This window comes from Cystoisospora suis, assembly GCF_002600585.1.
Source record: "Cystoisospora suis strain Wien I chromosome Unknown contig_1037, whole genome shotgun sequence".
Lineage (NCBI taxonomy): Eukaryota > Apicomplexa > Conoidasida > Eucoccidiorida > Sarcocystidae > Cystoisospora > Cystoisospora suis.
The window spans coordinates 1,016-21,576 of NW_027153838.1; the positions used below are offsets into that span (position 1 = coordinate 1,016).

At 44.5% G+C, this 20,561-nt stretch overlaps 2 protein-coding genes across 2 annotated transcripts; both read right to left on the reverse strand.

The window, feature by feature from the left end:
- Window positions 1-306: 306 nt before the first annotated feature.
- On the reverse strand, window positions 307-4,379 carry CSUI_002455 (glutamine cyclotransferase; the record flags this gene model as incomplete). The annotated part of the gene is made up of 1 exon (XM_068062656.1): window positions 307-4,379. A coding segment is annotated over exon 1 (2,271 nt), but the record flags the coding sequence as incomplete, so codon positions are not given.
- Window positions 4,380-6,445: 2,066 nt separating this feature from the next.
- On the reverse strand, window positions 6,446-18,942 carry CSUI_002456 (calcium signaling protein kinase rad53). The gene is made up of 6 exons (XM_068062657.1): window positions 16,743-18,942; window positions 15,625-15,845; window positions 14,492-14,643; window positions 13,675-13,908; window positions 12,925-13,034; window positions 6,446-11,767 (listed from the first exon to the last, which is right to left on the reverse strand). Exons 1-6 carry the CDS (start codon window positions 17,787-17,789, stop codon window positions 7,634-7,636), a joined length of 5,898 nt encoding a protein of 1,965 aa, XP_067925365.1. The 5' UTR covers window positions 17,790-18,942; the 3' UTR covers window positions 6,446-7,633.
- Window positions 18,943-20,561: the final 1,619 nt, after the last annotated feature.

Below are 20,561 nucleotides of genomic sequence, written 5' to 3' on the forward strand. Positions count from 1 at the left end.
ACAACGAGAGAACATGAGGACGTGAGGTATCTGCTGAGGGCAAAGACCAAGTAGAGCTGAAGAATCAGAAGAGGGGGACGTAAGAGACGCATGATATGACTTTGGGCTCCCTTTGCAGCCAGCCAGCTAGCTGCACGTACAGGCAGTGTACATACAGTAGGCAATCCAGTCATCAATGCTGAGTGTTCGTATCCGGATACATTCGAGTTAGATAGATAGATAGATTAAAGATAGATAGATTGAAGATAGATAGATAGATAGATTAAAGATAGATAGATTAAAGATAGATAGATAGATAGCTCGTACCTGACGGAGTCCAGGGAGAGCTCCAAAGGAGAGTAGAGCTTGGCAGTTTGCCGTGTCAACGTCGATTTCGACGACAACCGATTCACCGAAGATATTCCCTAGGAGGGTATTTCTTTCAGGTAGATATTCGAGCTCATTCACTCTTGATAGAGATCTTCCTAAACATTGAATTTCCTTCTGTTGCTTCAACTTGACGAGAGGTAAGGACTGTAGAGACATAAAAGATTTCGGATGCGGATGTTCAAGATGAGGTGCAGGTGTATATACACCTGCGTTAAGTGTATTGTGAGAACCCGGATGGGTGCTGTCATTACCACTACCACTCCTAGGGTCATTGTCCATAGCGGATTTCTTCCCAGAAAATGGTTCTGTAGAGACAGCCATGTAGAGTGGATTCTGAGACGACCTGGAGTCTTGTGTCGCGTCAAAATAACTCGAGAATTCTTGGAAAGTATCCACGGCCTTTACAACTCCTACAGCTGTTCCTTGGATAAGGAGAGATCCCAGCCGAGGTAGCCATGGGTATTGCCGAAAACCGCCTTCTTCTTCTTTTTCATCTTCTCTTGGCTTCTGATCTTCTCCGAGTTCATTGCTGCTATCTCTATCAGAGGCTTGGGCTCTTCTTCTTGAAGTAGATGGAGAAGGAGAAGAAGAAGAAGCATCGAGAAAGGAAGGATCAGACGGGAGAGGTGGGGTGGTGGATAGAACACCTGGAGAAGGTGAGGCAGAAGAAGACCTCCCAAGCAATCGATTCATATCATCGATACTTGAAGAAGAAGAAGAAGGATCCACATTAACAACTCCACTGACTCCAAGATTTCTCTTTTTCTTTCTGTTCTCATCGTCGTCTTCAATTCCTTCTTTTCTAGATCCAGTTGAAGAAGATAAAGACCGACGGTCTTTTTCTTCTTCTCCCCCCTGGTTTGGTCGTTGTTGCATGGTATGAAGTCGTCGAGTGAAAGCTTGGCTAGCTGTATGAATCGATGCAAGAAGATCATCGACATCGATTTCAAGTAACGACTCCGATCCTGTTGTCGCCCATAGTCTCTGTTTCTTCGTCAGTTGAATAGAACCACCCTTTGATGGAGAAGAAGAAGAAGGAAGATCGATACTATAATCATGATAACGACTATCGCTCCTTGAATTCTTAGCATCTGAGCCTTCTGTCGATACGGCTAGACGTATCTTGGAGATATCTTCATACGACAGATTTGAAGCTAAGCCCCAGCCTTCGAAGGAGATTTGTAGATGAGCGAGTTCATTCCACGTGAAAGCATCGAGAACGATCATTCGATTCTCTAGCCAAGTTAGCATCAAGAGATAGAGCCTTTGTTTGTCTTCATCGAAGAGATAGGCTATCCCTTCTGCAAAGAGCGTGGGGTGTATATACACCTGACGTAAGGTTCTCCCTGTACAGATATCGAATTCACGTAGATACGAGTCATCATACAGACCTGAGCTTTCAACGAAGATAGTTCCTTCATTCTCAGTCAAATGTCTTTGCCAGCATGCTCTCTCAGCTGAAGAGACATCGGGGAAGATCGACGAAAGAAGGTCGAGGGAAAACTGAAATGGAGAGGCGAGCAAACCTTGTGTGAAAGGTGGATCTGTAAGAGTGAAGTCAGAGGTCTTCTTCTTCATTTTTTCTTTTTTGTCAAACCGCTCTTCTCTTTGATTAAGAGAAACAGAGGGAAAGAGATAATGGTGACTGTACGTCTCAACACTTACACGAGAAAAGGTAAAGAGACGGGGTTGAAAAGAAGAAGAGGAGGAGAGTTCGCGAGGAGGGTGCACATACACCGGAGGGATTGAAGAATCGGGTGAGGCGACCTGACTGGGGTGAGAGAGAGGAACATGAAGAGAAGGAGAAGAAGAAGAAGAAGAAGAGAGAGAAAGAGGATTAGGTGGCTGAGGAGTGACCGAGAAATGAAGAAGATGTGAGAAGAAGGATGAGAGAGGCAGAGACAAAGAATGAAAGAAAGAAAAAAGGGACAGGAAGATAAAGACACAAAGACATATCGATAAACCAATCAATCGGAATTTATATAAAAGACACTTCCATCTCATCTCAGGTGAGAGACCAAGAGGAGGAGAAGAAGAAGAAGAAAGAGAAGGTGACTTCTCACATGACGAAGTCTGACGAGGTGCACTTGCTTGTTGAGAACAAGGAGATGATGAAGAAGAAGAAGAGCTCCCTGCCATGCTGCTTCTTCTACAGAGAGACGAAGAAGAAGAGGAAGAGGATGGACTAGTCGTCACAGGAGAATACATTGTTGTATCGCATGCAGAAGGGAGAGAAAGAAGAAGAAATCCTAGAGTGAACAGAGAGACAGAAGAACACCTCTCTCCACCTAGCTCATGTCTACTTATAAGAAGAGGAAAGAAGTCCAGATTCCGCCCCGAAAACGCAAGTAAAGAAAGAAGAAAGAAGACCTTCTCTTATTCAGCAGAGCAATCTTTATTTACATCGTTAAAGAGAGAGAAGAGATCTTAACTGGTCTTAAGTTCCTCCTGCTAAGTGCAAAGAGAAGAGAGGAGAAGTCTAGGAATGTAGATATCTCATTCTCTCCCAATACGGGGGACTGCGTGTCTTTAAGAAAGAGACAAAATGACGGTAGAAACGAAAAGAAAGAAAGAAAGAAGAGAATCAAGAAAGGAGCTCTTCAAAGACTTCTGCTATGTTTGATAAGGGCATAGCATTGAAAAAGAGAGACAGAGAGAGAGAACTACACTTATCTCTCCTTCTGTCTCTTTCTTCCTTCTCTCTCATTCTCTTTGTGTTGTACCTTCTCACGTAGTTTAAGTGAAAGTAGACGCGAAGAAGTATCTTCTTTTCTCCCTTGAATGAACATGTCTCTCTTTCTTTCTTTCTTTCCTCTTTTTTCGTCTGTTTCTCTGTCGGGTCTCTTGTTCACTGCAACATGACGCGGATCCTCTTTTCAAAAGAGAGGCTTCTTTAGAAGAAGAACGGAGACCATAGCGATAACTCGAGAGAACCTATCTCTCGGCGAGAAGAAAGGACAGAAGAAAGAAAGCAAGCAGATGATGTAGCTGAAGACCTCTTTCGAAGAAAAGTAAGAAGGAGAAGAAGGAGAGTGTGTAACGAATAAGAAGAATGGAAGATGGAGAATTCACCCTTGGCTTGCGATGAAGAAAAGGGAGAAGACACAAGAGTTGGAGAGAGAAGCCGCTGTCTCCCTTTCTGATTCTTTGCTATTTCGTGTCAAGAAGAAGAGGAAGAACAGAGAAAGCAATGAATTCGGAAGAGACATAGAAAGAAGAAGAGAGAGATAGAAAGAAGAAAGACAGCGGTGTCACGAAACACCCTACACTGCTTCTCTACTTCTTTCCAGAGAGATCATAGAAGCAAAAATCTCTCCGGCCTGACATGATGGAGAGGAAAGTGTTACTAAGCAATCAAAAAGAAGAAGAAGAAAAAAGCGGTTGCCTTTTCATCTGTTTAATGAGATACATCTTGTCTATAAAGAACGTCCTTCTTCTCTTTTTCCTGTGTTTCTTTTCACAGGCTGGAAGGGTTCCAGTGGCGAGGATTCCCTCCCTTCCTCTCGCCTCTACTTCAGCACTTCGTTTTCACGCGTCTTTCAAAGACGATGAGAAGACATCGATGGATTTAAACTGAAGAAAAGAGGAAAACAGTTACATCTTTTCTTCTATCTCAGAACGGAAGAGAATGTCTTCTTTGCTACCGGATTTCTTTCACTCTGGCTTTCTCCCTTAGTTATCTCTTTCCCTTTTTGCCAGAAACATCTCAGCCAATCCTTTCAGTTTGAGTCGAGCAAGGGAAAGAGAATTATCTTCTTTTCTGTCGGTTGCTATAGGCACTGTGTGGTTTCTTTTGAGAGGTGAGAGAGGCATTTTGAAAGACTTGCTTGGTTTGATCTTTCCAGGAGAAAGAAACAAGGAACATCAGGATCCCTTTCTTGTGCGTCAAAGTTGTCCATCACAGAGAACCGCCGAGAATCTAGAGAAGCCGTGTACTTGTGTGACGGGAAGAAGAAGAAGAGAAAAGCTCTCAACATGAGGTGTAGTTGCTTGACCGATTGATAGAGAGCTTGCTGTATGTTGTGGAGCAAGAAGATCGTCACAGACTTCTCCCCGACGGACTGTCTGGCCGCAGCAGCAACAGCCGGCGCGGGGGTGTCTTCTCATACCCCGCCAAGTTTGCTCTCTGTTTTCAGTAAGGTATTTTAGAGAAGAATCGTAAGCAAGTAAACAAAGTAAGCTGTATGAACGAAAGAAAGAAATGAAGACAGAAAGAAGATGAAGAAGGCAACAGCACAGCAGACCATACACGGAGGGCACTGTCGTCCTGGAACTACAGAGGATCTCCGGGTATTCCGACTCCTTGTGGGTTTGATGAGTCCAAATTTTTGATTGGAGACCGCAGCTGAAGAGAATCGGGGAAAGCAGCGATTCTTGCAGCTACGGTTGCTTCACTTACATTTAACCAAGGTGTCTTCCGCGCCTCTCGGAGGAGAAGCCGGACCCTCCTTGATCGTACCGTATGCTTGTTAAATGGAGCTCGTTAATTTGTTGCGGCTATCACTCCATAGTTGGGAACAAAAGATAATCTCAAAGAAAATGAATGAATGCTTTTTTACCAGTCATCCTTATTCCATATCAGTCTGCCTTGTCTCATTCGTACACACAACCCTCTTTCCCTGAAGGTAAGAGGAGGAACTCCCAGTTCAACGTAGAAGATAGAAGAATCTTCTTTCTCGTCAGTGGTCAATTTGTCGCTAAAGACAGATGCGATGCAACGAGTGGTTCCTATCGTCTATAGTCCACCGTCATGATCAGCTTAGAGACTGGGGCTGACCAAGTGCAAGAAGCGACAGAAGGACACGTCAAAAGAGAGACCCTGAATCCCACCCCAGAATGCGGATATCTTTCCCAACCCTAAGATACAGTTTTCCAGGTTAGATTCTAGCTGCATGCCTTAGAAGGGCTTCAGCACTTCGCTGCCTTAATCAGAATGAAGGACTTTTTCTTCATAGCAACTGAAAAATCCGCTAAACTTCATCTCTAAACAATGCTGTCAGCTGGGATGATCCACAGACATGAACCACATCAGCGTCAACCCCTTTCAGGAGGAACGCTAACTGTTTGTCCGAGATTTCTCCTTATGCAACATAAAAAAGTCTGTTTTAGAGAGATGAGCGGAAGGGGGACCGACAAGTTTGAATAGTCTCTCTCTCTCTCTCGGGTGTCTTTTTTTCTCTCGCTTGCCGCCGATCTCTTGGGGTGTGTCTTTTTGAACTGAATCTGTTTGACTACTCGAACTTGTGATAACCTTCTCCTCTTGACTAAGACGACGACTCCTCGTAACTCCCTTGTACATCATGATGATCGTAGGACGCCCAAACCAGCGTAAGAACGGCAATCGAGAATTTCTTGATCCAAGCGCAAAGCGGGCCGCATGCCCTAAGAGCAACGAGAAGAAAAAGTACCTAACCCGAACGAAGGAGATAAAGAACGGTCCTTCTCAGTTAATTAGTTGAGTATTATGCCTGACAAAAGAGATCTACCTCTCAACGGTTTTAGGATTTCTACGGAAAGTATTGATGAAACCTTCGTGAAAAGAAACGAAATAAATGAAAGAGAGAAGGAAAGAGAGACAAACGAACAGCAACAAGAACGACTGCCGGGGGAACCGAGGGACAAAGAAAACCTTGAAAGCAAGAGAAAGAAAGAGAGAGAAAACAAAAGACCTCCACTGCGGCTTCATGCATGCACGAACTGTTACGCGGTCGAACAATGCAAATAGGAAAAGTCTATGAAGAAAACACACTCAATCTCTCAGTGAAGAAAGAAAGAGAGAAAGACTAAAGAAAGAAAGAAGGAAAGAAAGAGAAAAAATCCAGCACGGGGATCAAATGACCTTTCCTGTTCCAACTGCTGGCAATCGTCCATCACAAAAATCATCTCCAAAGAAAAGAATGGAAGAAAGAAAAAAGAAAAGAAAGAAAGGAAATCTTCATCCCTTTCCCCTTTCCCAGATGTTACCTTATATACATATATATAATGAACCTTATACAGACGTCTGTATATATGTGTATAAGGTATACATCTTATACATGCATATATATACATATATATATATAAGGTAAGATACATCTGGGAAAGAAAAGTCAGATAGTTCTTTCTTTGTTGATCCAAGAAAACCGTCACCCCTAGATTGCCTCTGGAGGTTTAAGAAGTTTGTCCCAGCGAACGTGCATTCCTATCCTTCTTTCAAACGAGAAGAAGAAGAAAATTCCTGAGGGGAAGAAGAGATAGGATGACTACATACACTACTAGAGACCCGTATATAAGACGGACAGCCTCGCTTCTTCTTCTTTTTCTTCATAAGAGATCGCAAGCAGCAAGGGATCTCTCGGTTGTCAGCGGTAGAAAAACGAGGGGCACGAGAGATGCATGCAAAGCAAAAAAGAAAGAGAAGAGAAGACGATCTCTCTCTTTCTGCTTCAAGCTATATCGACCTCCAAGCGGAAATCGATGTACCATCCATTGTCATCCTCTCCTTCTCCTCGATAGACTTGATCATGTGTGAATATGCATGGATGCAGTTAGGAAGTCCAGCTGTATGTACACTGTGTGTATCGATCGATATCTGTAGGTAGCCAGAGAGATGTATGATGACCATGTATCCTGTCTACCGATGTGTACACCTCATATCATAGATCCAAACCCATCTTGAAGCTGGTAAATCTTCTATAGACTTCTCTCTCTACATAAGACCACGCCTTCATACAGGGAGAGAGAGTTGAAGAAAGGTAATGGTGTCTATCCTTTCATTGCATGCATACGGCCAAAAAGAGAAGAAAACGAACAAGAGAAAATAGAAACAAATGGATGATGGATGAGAGACAGCGAACTGGGAGATTCACAAACTCGAGAGAGAAGCAAAAGAAGAAAATTTCCATACATGTTTCTTCTCTTATTAGAAACGAGAACAGAAAAGAGAGAGAGAGAGAAGAGACTTTCACTGGAAAAGACAGGAGAAAAGAAAAAGGAAAAAAGCATCCCGAATGGATTGATCAGTGACTGGAGATTCCCTCGTCTTTCTTCATATAGAAGATGTGAGAAACAAGCAAAGATACAAAGAGACAAACCGACTGATAGAGAGAGAGAGAGAAAGAACGAAGAGAAGGCGAGAAGGTGTGAGAAAGAAAAGAAAAGAACAGAAAGAGAGATTTTTCCTTTCTTCTGTCCATCATACCGAGAAGGATGCTGGTCTCCATCATGGAGAAAGAGTAGAAAAGAGAGAGAGACTTCTTCCTTTCATGTCCTCCCCCTTTATTTCTTAGGAGAGAGCTCTGATGGCATCAACCTGATCTGCAGTTGTTTGAATTCTTAGACCAAACTCGACAAGTTTTTCTTCTCTTCTTTGACCGAGGTGTACATACACCCGACACTGTGTCTGTACACTTTCCCAGGCTTCCATATATAGCATCAGGCGTTCTTTCGCTCTTCTCTTGAAGTTACACTGCCTAACAGAGATGAGCGTTTGGACGAGTTTCTGCAGTTGTAGAAGGCGAGTTAGAACAATGTCGAATGACGCCCAAAAGGCAGAGATACACGAGAGAAGATATTCAACTCTTCTTAGCCGATCTAGACTTTTCGTCAATAGCTTCAGAACCAGCATTTGCTCCTCGAAAAAGACTTCTGCAGACGATGCAGGAGGAGGAAGATTGCTCGATAGACACCCCCCAGACAACGACGTTGTTGAAGAATGTCTTGTAGTAGTAGAAGAAGATATGAATGAAGCAGATGAAGAATGCTTCTGGGCCAGTGTATTGGGACTCCTATCACGTGTATCCATCGAAGCGTTAGTATGCTTACTCTCGAAGTCCTTTGCTGAAGAGCCTCGCTCATTATCTTCTACCTCTTCTTCTTGTTCGTCGACAACTTTCTTCTGAATCGTCTTCTTCTTCACGACTTTCTCATGAGTCTTCTCTTGTCCTATCCCAGTGAGATCTTTGCTTCTTTCTTCTTCTTCTCCTCGACCCTCCTCGTCGTCTCCTTCTATCTCTGAGCTTTTGCTTCTTCTTTCCTCTGCCCCATTCCTCGGCCCTTTATGACACACACCCCGACTTTGAGCTGTCTTTACCTCCATCGTCGTTCTCTCAGTTGTCCAAGTCGACGGATCAAAGAAAGAGGGTGGCGTCACTTCTATTCCAAAAGAAGGAGAAGAGCGGCATCCCCCCTCTTGTTCTTCTCTCATCTTTCTTCTTCTATCTCCTAGGAGGAGCAAATCTTCTTCTTTCTCTCCTGGTGGTATTTGAGGGTGAAGAGAGAGAAAAGAATCGTCGTGGATGTCTCCATCGCCAGCATCGTGAAGTTTGCATGCTCTTCTTCTTCTCTCCTCATCTCCTCTTTTTCCAAACATGGATTTCTCTGTCCCAGCAAGCTCTCTCTGCTGTGAAGAGACAAGGCGTGCATGCAAAGCAGATGTATCTGACGAAAGAAAAAGAAAGTCCAAGATCTCTTGTGTTAAAACAGAGACATCTTCAGGCCGACCTAGAAACCACCTCCCTCCTAGATTCGCACCCCCGGCCCTTCCTACTGCGCCAGCAGGAGCAGCAGTCGTTGTACTTGTAGCAGTAGCAGTAGTAGTAGCACTCCCTCCTACTTTACTATTTTGATCGCCGTGACGACTACTACTACTACTGTGGCTATGACAGGGCTGGCTTGAAGAGTGTTCTCTCTCTTTTTCTTGCTCTCTCGTGGGAGAAGAGGATGGAAAAGGAGGAGGAGGAGATGAGCCCATCTTTCTTCCATGAGGGTGGTGGCCTTCGTAGAAGTAACTCGATTTCTCGTCGTCTCTTGGATGAAAGGAAGAGGAGGAAGGAAAAGTCGACTTGTTCGGCGTAGTCTTGGTCGTCGGGTCTCCTACGAGATATGTAGAGGTATCTTTATGACCTCCTCCTCCTCCACTATAGCAGGCCGTCATATCGACGGACGAAGCTGTAGAGAAGGTGTCATCGACAAAGCTATTCTCAACAAGAGATTTCAACTGTCGTTGTAAATGCTTACGTAAGAGATCTATACGCTGTAGATACACTCGATTATTCCCTCCTCCTCGATCTCCACTGCCACGCGCTTCTACCGAGGATGAAGAGTCTTTGCTTCTTCTCTCTTTCTCATGCAGGCTCTTTCCCCAGACATCCTTGGGTCTACAAGGGGGAGAGAACAAGCTTGAAGAAGAAGATTCTTCTTCTTCTTCCACTTCGAGTTCATGGCGGTGTTCAGAGCCGTGGTGCTTCCCGAAGTCATTCGATGAAACGCCTGGACTTTCTTGTCTTTCCCTTGGATTGCTAGGGGTCGACATGACCGTTGATGGCAAGGGACTCTCGAAGACGGAAGAGAAAGAGGAAGAACAATAATTAGGCTTCTCTGTCTCATCTTCTTCTTCTTTCGTGATCTCATGAACAGTAAAGCCTTGTCGAGTTTCTTCTTCTTCGTCTTCTTCTCTTGTGGCGCCTTGATTTGCATCGAAGAAGAACCCTTCAAGGATAGAAGGAGTCTTCGGACTCTCTGGGCTTCTTTCCTTACTTATAACCCTCAGGGGTGGATTTCTTCCTCCTCCTCCTTCTTTTCCTTGAGAGAAGCATCGCTCTCTTTCGTCGACGTTGTCGCTTGCATCATAGCTTTGTAGAACGGTCTCTTCTTCTTTCTCTGTAAGCGCTCCATCTCTTCTTCTTCTGGTTTGGCTAGCCACGTCTTCTTTCCCTTCGTCGTCGCTCAAGACTTCCACCGTTGTTCTCATAGGTTCTTCTTTACTTGAAACAAAGCCTTTGTCATCTTCTTTTCTTTCGCTTCTTCTTCTCTCATCATTCTCTTGTTTGTCTCCCTCTCCTTGTCCCCCATGCCCCCTCCTTTGACTAGAATGACTAGCTCGACTGCATGCACTGCTTAGCAATCGATCCAAATCACTTTCATTCACCTGTCCCTCCTCTTCATCTCTCTCTGTTACAGAAGACAGACGAGGACTCGTCGGCGATCCATAGGGCGTGATCGAAGGATAGGAAGAAGAAGAAGAAGCCGAGGGGGGAGAAGGAGAAGGAGGTAACTTACTTTCCTCTCTTCTTTTAAGAGATAAAACACCTTGTATTAAGCGGTGCACCTGAATCTCTAAAGCCGAATAACCTCTCCCACAGTCCAAACCTGCTTGTCTCATCTCGTCCACCCATGTTGACACGCATGCAAATAAATCACGGAGAGCTTCTTTCTTTTCTCTCTCTTCTTCTTCTTCTTGTTCTCTCGATTCTCGAGTTCTTCCACATCCATCTGAAGCGTCCTCATAGCAAGAAGAAGAAGACATCTTCATGCGACGGGTTGTCTTTGTCTCACCTTCATCCGTATATAAGGCGACTATATCTTGTAAGAGATCTAAGGCGGAAGAACATGTACAATCTATCACACCTACACACTGACGTACGCGATTCTGCAGAAGAAGAAGTTGTCTTAAGAGCTGTTGAAGAATCGACTGAAGAGCCGGAGAAGGACGCAGCGCCAGAAGAAGGAGATGAACAAGAAGAAGAGCCTGAAGCTGTAAAGGAAGAAGAAGAGGCAATTGGAAAGGAGGTACAACAAAGCGGCCTCCCCCACTCCGAGCTGAAGATGAAGAAGCAGAAGGAGCAGGATGAGAAGAAGGAAAAATCTCATGACAAGCAGAAGACGGACGACGACCTGGAGATGTGGATCGCATGCGCGCGCGTTGTCTAGGTGGGCTGGTCTTCTGCGAAGGTGAACGTACACTCGAAGGCGTCGTTTCTTCATGATAGGTAGAAGACGAAGGAGAACGCGAGGGCGCAGATGAATCGGACTGGCCTGATCTGTGCACTTCTCCCTCTTCTTTAACTCGTGAGAATCTCGTCTTGTTTCTTCTATGTTCTTCTTCTTCTTTCTCCTTGTCCTCTCCCCTTGAGGTAGGGCTAGACGTACAGGGAGAATGAGACCGACTAACTGGGGGGGTGGAGCTATCTGAAGAGAAAGAAGAAGAAGAAACAGCAGAAATCTCCTTATGTCTCTCACCTCTCCCTTTCACTTCATTATCGTCTTTCTTTATCTTTCTTTTCATTCCTTCTTCTTCTTCATTGTCGATCACTCGGTCATCTTTCGTCCCTCCATCTTTCCCTTCAATACACCCATTCCCATGAGGAGATGGAGAAGAGAAAGGTGAGGACTTCTTCTTTTTCTTTTGCTTCTTTTCCTCCTCCTCCTCTCCGTCCTCTTCTTGTTCTTTTCTTTCCTTTCTTAAGTCTTCGGCCTTGTCATCTAACGAATCGGAGAAAGAAGAAGATGACGAAGGAGTTAAAGGCGGAAGAGGGGGCATCAAATGAAAAGAAGATGACGGAAGGGAGACTCCTGGAGGAAGGATTCTCTTCACATCTTTCGAGTTGAGCCATCGAAGCATCCATGGATGTCTTAGCACCTATACAGTGTGCACATACACCACGCGCATGCATGAATGCGTGCACGCATGCACCAGGCAACACCGTGGACCCAAAGCGTTACATCTATCTGTAATCCATCTTTGATCTATCTATCTATCTTTGATCAAAAATATACCGATCTTCAATCTATCTATCTTTACTTTATCTATTGATCTATCTGGAAATGTAACTATGCAAACAAACTACACATGAAGAGAGTTGAAATCTCCTTCCTGTGGACGTATCTCTACACGAGTGGACATAGATCGTCTCTATGTACATATATACATATATGTAGAGAGAGAGAGATAGAATGCTGGTATGATAAGGTAATAGATAGAGAGATATACACCAGGCGTCTACTAGCAGGGATAAAAAGTCCGTATATGTCACAGAGCTCCTCGATCGTGAAGACTACTCCGCTGTTGAAAGGAACGGAGAAGATTTCTTTCTTTCAATTCTTTCTTTCTTTCTTTGTTCTGAGTTAACGGGTGAGTAGCACACAAAGAAAGACAGGAAGAGAGAGAGAGAGATAACTTTCCTCATAACGGATTGCCTAGACGTAAGAAAAAGAATCTGTATGAGAATATAGGCGTATTCCTGCTTCTTATCATGCACGTTGCTTTCATCTGGAATCCTTGACGAAAGTAAAACAAAACTGACGAGAAGATAGGGCGTGACTTTTCGCAGGCTCCTGAGCCCCCTCGAAAAAGCTTCTCGAATGAACGCTATCCCATACAGAGGTGTCTGTCTATACACCCGAATGAAACGCCTGTATTCTCCCCTTGCATGCACGACTACCTCTACAGAACAGACACAAATACCAACCTTTCTACATGCTTTTCTTCCGTTTACAAGAGAGAGAAGAAGCCCGTCAAGATATACCCATAGCCAACAGGGAGAAGAAAGAACCCCTGGAGCCTTTAGGTTGGATCATTGATTAGACTTAGAGTAGAACCCCCTCCGTGTGCCTGAGGGGTGTATGTATGTATCCGCCTTAAAGTACTAGTTAGTGAAAGGAAGTCAAGTCGTCTCCTTCTTGAGATTGTCAAAAAGAACAAGAGCCTCCCATACAATATCTCCCCACTCGAGAGACATTGAGGTGTACATACAGCTGGTAGAGAGAAGAAATCTATTGTATTGTTTGGTTGAGTACCTCGTGTTCAGTGATTCTCCTTTGTATATCGACAGTCAGGAGACGACGGATGAGATCTTTCGCACATTCAGAGACACGATGGAATCTTGCATGGCGAAAATGAAACTGCCCTGAAGAAAAACAATACATGCACCACATGCAGAGATAGACAGATAGATAGGTTAAGGATAGATAGATAGATAGATAGACACATTGACTATAAAGACGGATACAGCAAAGATAGAATAGGGATAGATAGATTGTGTGACGGATGTCTAGACAGCTGGAGACAGGAAGACACGGAGTTGAAGAGATACGAGCATGGAAAAGAACCGACTATCCCTGGATGAAAGGGTTGGTGAGAAAGAAAGAGAGAAGGAAAGAGAGACTTCTTCTTCTTTCTTCTCTTCTATGGTCACCACGGTGACCTCCTCTTTTGTATGATATCTATTCTGCCCCTTCCGACCCCACACTCGAGAAGAAAAAAAAGAAGACGAACTCATCTCTCCTTCTGTCTCTCTCTCTCTCTCTGTCTCTCTCTCTCTGTCTGTCTCTCTGTCTCTTCCATTCTCATTTAAGATGAATATAACCCCACGCTTGTTCTTCCCCTCTTCTATCTCCTTCCTTTCATCTTTCTCTCTTTCACTCTCCGCACCTCGCGATATCTCCAGAAAGACACACATCCATAGCCGAGAAAGAAGGAAAGAAAGAGAGAGAGAAGTCAGACAGACAGACAGACAGACATGACTCTACCTTGCTGACTGATCTTACCTCGAAGAATAAGGGTATGAATGGGCGCGATTCTTTCGTCGAAAGGGTAGCTTCCCCCGAGCATTACATAGAGACACACACCTAAGCTCCAGAGATCTGCTGAAGCTCCGTAGTGGCTCGGGACTCCTGAAGATCCTCCTGGTCGATTCCCTCCTCGTCCTCCTTCGGTAATTCCTGTTACTGTAGACGTCATATTCACCGCCGCCGCTGCGTTTGTATTTTTGCACGTCAAAACTAAAGAAGAGACAGAGAAGAAGAAGAAGGAGAAGGAGAAGAAGGAGAAGGAGAAGAAGGAGAAGGAGAAGAAGGAGAAGGAGAAGAAGTCAGATGCATGGATGAAGGAAGGGATCAAGCATTCAAGATCATGAAAAAGCAATGCCAAGAAAGAAAGAAAGAGTGAAGAAGAGAGAAGAGCGTTTTTCGCGAGTGCACTTTGTAGGATTCCTCTATCTTTCTCTCTCTCTCTATCACTCTAAGAGGCAGGAAGCTTTCCTTCATTTCTCCTTCGACGTCTAAATAGATAGATAGAGATGAGTATGATATAGATACGTGAGAGAAAAAGCAAGACAAAGAGAGACATGAAAATGAGAAGAACTTTCCTAAGAAGAAAACATCCACTGCCCTCATATCCACGCCTCTATATATCTGTCTGCCCATATATAAACATGTCTATCAGCACACCAAGACTCTGTTGCTCCTCCTCTTTCTCTTTCTCTTCATCCTTCACCATTCCATACATCTTCTTTTCTTCTTCTTCCTCTTGTTCTCCCTCTCCTCTTCTTGTTCTCCCCCTCCTGCTGCCGCCCTGTGCTCTTACCTTCAGGAGCCCAATACTGCGGGGTCCCGACGAGGGTATGAGCGAGAGAGCTCTTTGTCAGTAACTTCGCTAGCCCAAAATCTGCGACCTTAATGATGTAGAAATCTCCTTCAAGTGTCTTGTCAACCAAAATATTCTCAGGTTTCAAGTCTCTGAATGCATGCAAGAGAGAAGCGAGCAGAACGAGAAGACTGGAGAAGACTCTGCACTAAAAGAAAGGACTCAAGATAGGCGCTATAAGGTGAAAGCATGGCATCTACTACTCCCCTACATATGATATACAAACCATACACCACAACGGACTTGGGAGAATGACAACACCTGCACATATAGACAAAGATGGATAGATAGAGAAATAGATGAATAGATTAAAGCTAGATAGATAGATAGATAGGCCTATCGGTAAGATAGATGCAGTGGCATACCGCCTTCATGACGGAGAACAACATGTGCATGTGAAAGTCCATATGAGGTATAGATACGCACAGCTTCTCCGACTAGCAGTACACGTGACATACATACAAATAAGACTCCCTTGACCTATATAGGCTTTGTCTACACAGAGAGACAAAGAGATCATACCTACCCCCTAACACACAGATACATGCATGCATAGATAACCAGGTGTAGAAGGTCGTATGCCCTAACACACTAAGAATAGGCGAGACTCAGAAAGAGAAGACGACGGAAAGAAAAAAGAGAAGAGAAAACTACAAAGATGTCCGCAGCCGCACGTATCCCTCCCCTCCTGCTGATCGCCCAGCTTTTCGTATAGAGAGACAAGTCAAGCATACACATCCTTAGGTCGATTGAATCCTATCTAATGCACATATAAGTCTCAGCTGTAGAATACACCTCGCCATCTCCCTCCCCCCCTCTTCATCTCTCTCTCTTCGGTGTATTGGCTCCGTAGCCAGAGAGAGAGAGGTCGCGGGCTCTGTAATGTTCATCTGTCCTCCTATACTCGCGAGTAGAACGAGACTGTGAAGGCGATGGAAAAAGTAGATTACCGACGAAACATAGAAGCCCCAAACACACTCATCTTGCAAAGAATTCTGTAGACCTTTATTCTCCCTCTGTTTCTTTATGTTTCTCCTGAGGAGTGAAGATAGAAAGGAAGAGAGGAGACTTACCTATGGATAACATGCTTTGAGTGCATGTAGATGCATGCATGCACAAGCTGATACATCACATAACAAGCCTGGGGCTCTGAGAAGCACCCTTGCTCTACAACGCGATAAAAGAGCTCTCCTCCTCGTACATACTCCATGACAAGAAAGAGCGCTTCATCTTCTTCTACCACATCTTCAAGATTGACTATACAGGGATGTCGCAAACCACGAAGAATCTTCACCTACAAGAAACGCCACGAAGAAGAGAAGAGACAAGAGAAGAAGGGAGATGTTAAGGATGAGGAAGCAGAAGAAGAAAAAGACGGAGAGACAGATGGTTGACCACGGGAAAGGTGGGTTTCCGAGACAACATCTCGCAAGAAGAAGAAGAAGATGAAAGAGGAAAGGACGAACACGCCGAAGTCAAGAAGGAGAAAGATGATGGTCTCATCGAGACTCCAGATGCAAGCCATTCCACACTGCAGTTCTATCAAGAGAAAGAAGAAGAAGGAGGAATGAATCAGTCACCAGGTATGCATGCAGTCATCACATAAATCAAGGTTTAAGAGGCTGAAACTCCCTCGTGGGGCAAATGATTGACTACCTTGAGATAAAGAGACAGACAGCTCCTCCCCCTTCATCGTAGTCTATGACCGACGAAACGGTTGCACTCATACATCATAAAGATAGCTGGTCGCATAGCGAACAATCCATGGAGACAAGACAATTCCTTTCTTTCCCTGCTACACCTTCAGACATACATACTCATACATGCATACATCTTCATATATTCATACCTACTTCACTTCCCTCTCTCTCGTGTGTTCCCTATGTAGAATTGTATTCACACACGCACTTATATACCTATCTATACTATCCATCCGTACGCATCATACATATTCATACATACAGGTTCATGCGTCTTTGTACCGAGGGCCATTCCCCTCCTCTAAGAGAATCCTGCGTCTCCTCGCTCACCGACGTAGCTGCGCCTCTCAACAGCCAAAGCAAAGCTAGCCATTCACACAGACATGCACCCTCATACAGCAAAGAGAAGATACGTTGAAGTGACTAGGGAGACGCTAGCAGAAGAAGAAGAAGAAAGTTTTCCGTCTCTTCCCCACGATTGTTCTTCTTACCTCTCGATGAATCTTTTGAATTTCTCTGGCGAAGTCTGCACACAGTTTGATTGCCTTTAAGTCAATCACTTTAACCGCGAAGAGATCATTCTTCTTCTTCATTTCTTCTTCGTTCTCTTGTTTATTCTCTTCTTCTTGATCTTCCTTCTCCTCTTTCAATCGACGTCTTCCACTACTACTAGTACTACTACTACTACCATGACTAGTCATCTCAGTCTCTTCACTTCGTACACGCTTCGACTTCTTTTCTTCTTTTTCTTCTTCCTCGTCTCCTGATTCACTTGCGTCACGTACGCCAGAAGATTTAGAAAGAGGAGAAGAATAAGTTGTATGAGAGATAACGTTTTTATGCGATTTAGGAGGAGGGGGTGTGTGCTGTCGATGACTCTTCTTCTCTTGTTCTTTCTCGTCATCGTGTTTCCTTCGCCGATCTGCCCTCGATGCATCTGACGAAGGAGTGGAAGGAGACCAAATACGTCGACATGTAAAGACAGTTGCAGCACTGCCTGTCCCTACGATATTCTCGAGTTGATATATCACACCTGTCTTTCGATTCCGGAATCTCCTGCCTGTCTCGATGGGTAATTTATATCTCCATTGCTCTTCCTTCTCCATCTCCTCTTTCGGTTTTCCTTTCTGTTGATCTTCAATATGTTGCTCTTCTTTTTCTTTCTTCCTGGAAAGATTTGCCTCAGCATCCTTTCCTTCTCTCTTGACTTTCCTCTCTTTCTCCGGCTCTTTCATATCCTCTTTCTTGTCTTTTGAGTCGTTTTTCCCGTCTGTCTTAATCTCGTTCTTTCGACCTTCGTTTCCCTTTTCTGGAGAAGATGATGAGACATGATCTTTATCGAGATGAGTTAACTTCTTCTTCTCCCTGTTGTTCTTCTTCTTCTCTTCATCATCATCATCTTCTTCCTCTTCTTCTCTGCCTCCTTCACAGTCAGAGGCAGCGACGGGGTCTTCATCTCCTTCGCCAGGAATTACACGGCGAAGCTCTCCGTCAACGGGAGGATTTCTTAAGCCATCGACGGCCGAACGGACTTCCATGCTTTAAGAGACAAGAGAGAGAGAGAGAAAGGAGAAGAGAAAAATCTCATGAAAAGAACAAGAAAAGAAACAATGACAGGTGTAGAGGTAGATAAAGAAAGAAAGAAGGAAAGGACCTTAAGAAGAAGGGAAACGAAGGAGAGAGAGAAGAGAGGATGAAGAAGAAAGTTTTCTTTGTTATGGAGGAAACGAGGAAGAAAGGTGGCGACGAAAGAATACATATATGATAGGTCTTCCTATCGAACTTATATGAATGGTGTAGGGCCTAAATGTCTTGTTAAAGATGAGGTGCGCTATCTTTCTTCTGACCGACTGTCTACTTATCTTCCTTCTCTCCTCCCCCTTTACAGGAGGAGGAAGCAACTCTATAAGGAGAGAAGAGAAGAAAAGAAAGAAGACACACGAAGGGAAACAAATGGGAGAAAAGACACGACGAGAAAGTACTGGAATCGGTAGAATTCAGAAGGTTCTAAGGTTGCAGACGTCTCTTTCATCGAAGGTTTAGAAGGAGTCATGGAGGGGGCGACTAAAGGGAAGAAGGATAGAACAGCAGAAAGACGGTTTCCTGCAAAGAGGGAGAATGACTCTCCAACAGAATCTCGATGTTTAACGGGCGAATGGGGGTGAGATTGACCTCGGGTGTACATACACCTGACTATTCACGTCAAAGAGAAGGAAAGAGACAAGCGATGTGCCAATGAAAGAAACGACGTACATCGTATCGCAGCGTAAACGAATGAAGAAAAGAATAGGAAACCCGGAAAGAAAGTGTCAGATAGAAAGACAAACAGAGCGACATAAATAAAGGAAAGAAAGAACTTCCTTTCGTCCTTTCTTCATTCTTTTCTTAACTCAAATACAACTATCCATAAACAAACATGTCATATATGGAGAGGTGCATCCGTCCCATAACTCCACCATCACGAAAAGCCGGGAAATGATACGTTTTCTTTCCATTGTGTAAGTAGACTCACAATCTACCGTCAATAGATGAAGAAGAAGACGCGCTGACAAGGTCTTGACGTGATTCTTACGGAGAGGGAGAGAGAGACAGACATTTAAGAGAAAGCAAACGCACGAGTCCACTCGAGTTCTCCCATTGTGTTAAAAAGAAGAACGAAGAAAAAAGGAAAGCGACACGAGAACGCTTGCCAGATAAAAAAAGAAAAGGACCCTTCTGTTGAAGGGAAGGACAAGGAAATTAGCACAAGAGACGACTGAGATGTTTGAGAAGAAGCAAGATGAGGTCGGAGGAGAAGATCGGGCTCGACAATAATAGCATGCAGCAGACCGAATGAATTGAAAAGAAGAAGAAGTACTTCTACACATCTGGTGTCAATCACTCTAGATTAAGATCAAAAAGAAAGGAAAAAGACCTTCTCTCCATTCTCAGTCCATGTGTTATGAACACTAGGAGCGGTGAAAGAAGAATTAGAGAAGCAGGGAAAGGTATTGGCCAAGGCAAGAACTCCAAGGAGAGTTGAGATCGGGCTCACTCGTCCACTTTCTGAACGGAAAAATCTCCTGCCGCGGATCTAACGACCTATGTCTGCGGTGTCCGATACATAGTGTCTACGATGCTACTCTAGGTTGGGGGTGTCGCATTGGTAAAAAGGAGAAGACGTCGTCACACACTCATTCTTCTCTTTCTCCAACTTCTCTTCTGCCTCCTTCTGTACCAGAGAGAGAACGGAAGAAAGGACCAGATGTCTTCGTCTCTAAAGAAGACACATTCCTGTTGTCTTCCTTTCGACGAAGAAAGGAGACAGGCATTCAGTGTTCTTACAAGGTACGAGAAAGAGAAGATCTAGAAAAAAGAATGAAGTTCGCGAGACAGTCTGAAAACAGAAGTCTAGAAAGAAAAGCCCTTAAGGGAGATGTGGAGAGGAGGAGGATGAGAGGGGGAATGAAGGGCTGAAGGCGAATGACCAGGAGGGTCTATAATTACGACAGCTTCAGTGCTTCACCTCGCCTTGTGTATCTGTGATGGAGGAACATGTTTGTCCTTCTTGAAAGAGGTGAGACCAACCGCTTGTCTTTGGGAGAAGGATTTCTTCGACAGAGTTAGAGAAGACACTGACCGACGGCGTTCATGGTCGGAGGAACACAAAAGGCAAGGAAGCACGGAGGACCGGTTAAATGACAGCAAAGAAACACTACTCCCGCTCCTCCATCGTCATTTTAAAGTGTAAAACACACTATGTGTACACATACTCTCTCAGAAATGCACAGATACCAGGGAGGCACTACGATGGAAGTGCTTTCTTGCCCTAACTTCCTCAATTAGCCCTCAGTGTAGTCACACGCTCTCTCCGGGGCTACAAACCTCACCAGAGGGGTTCAGTTAGGACAGGAGAAGCGGAAACCGAGAACTTACTCTAGTGTTGCTAAACCCGAGGTCAGCAGTCTTTCTTCGCAGCACACACACACATATCCTCAGTGACCACTTGCACTACAACTACAGCTGTCGCCATGTAGTCTGCGTTTCATCTCTCCGAGGTACGAAGTTCCTCTACAGATTTCCTTTTCTCTTTTGGATGGAAGTGATTGTTTCGCTGGCCATTCTGACCACTCGGGGAATCTCTACGTTCACGTGGGCTGGACGTCTACCCATAGCACCGCTGGCGGAGCGATCGGGTGGTCTCCCTTGGTCGGCCTGCGCTTGTATCGACGGGCAAACATTCCCTCACCTCTGTCTCTCTCTCTCTCATGGCTGGCAGTGACTAGTAATCACTTCTATGCTCTCTCTTCTGCTGGCTCTGTCCACTGTCT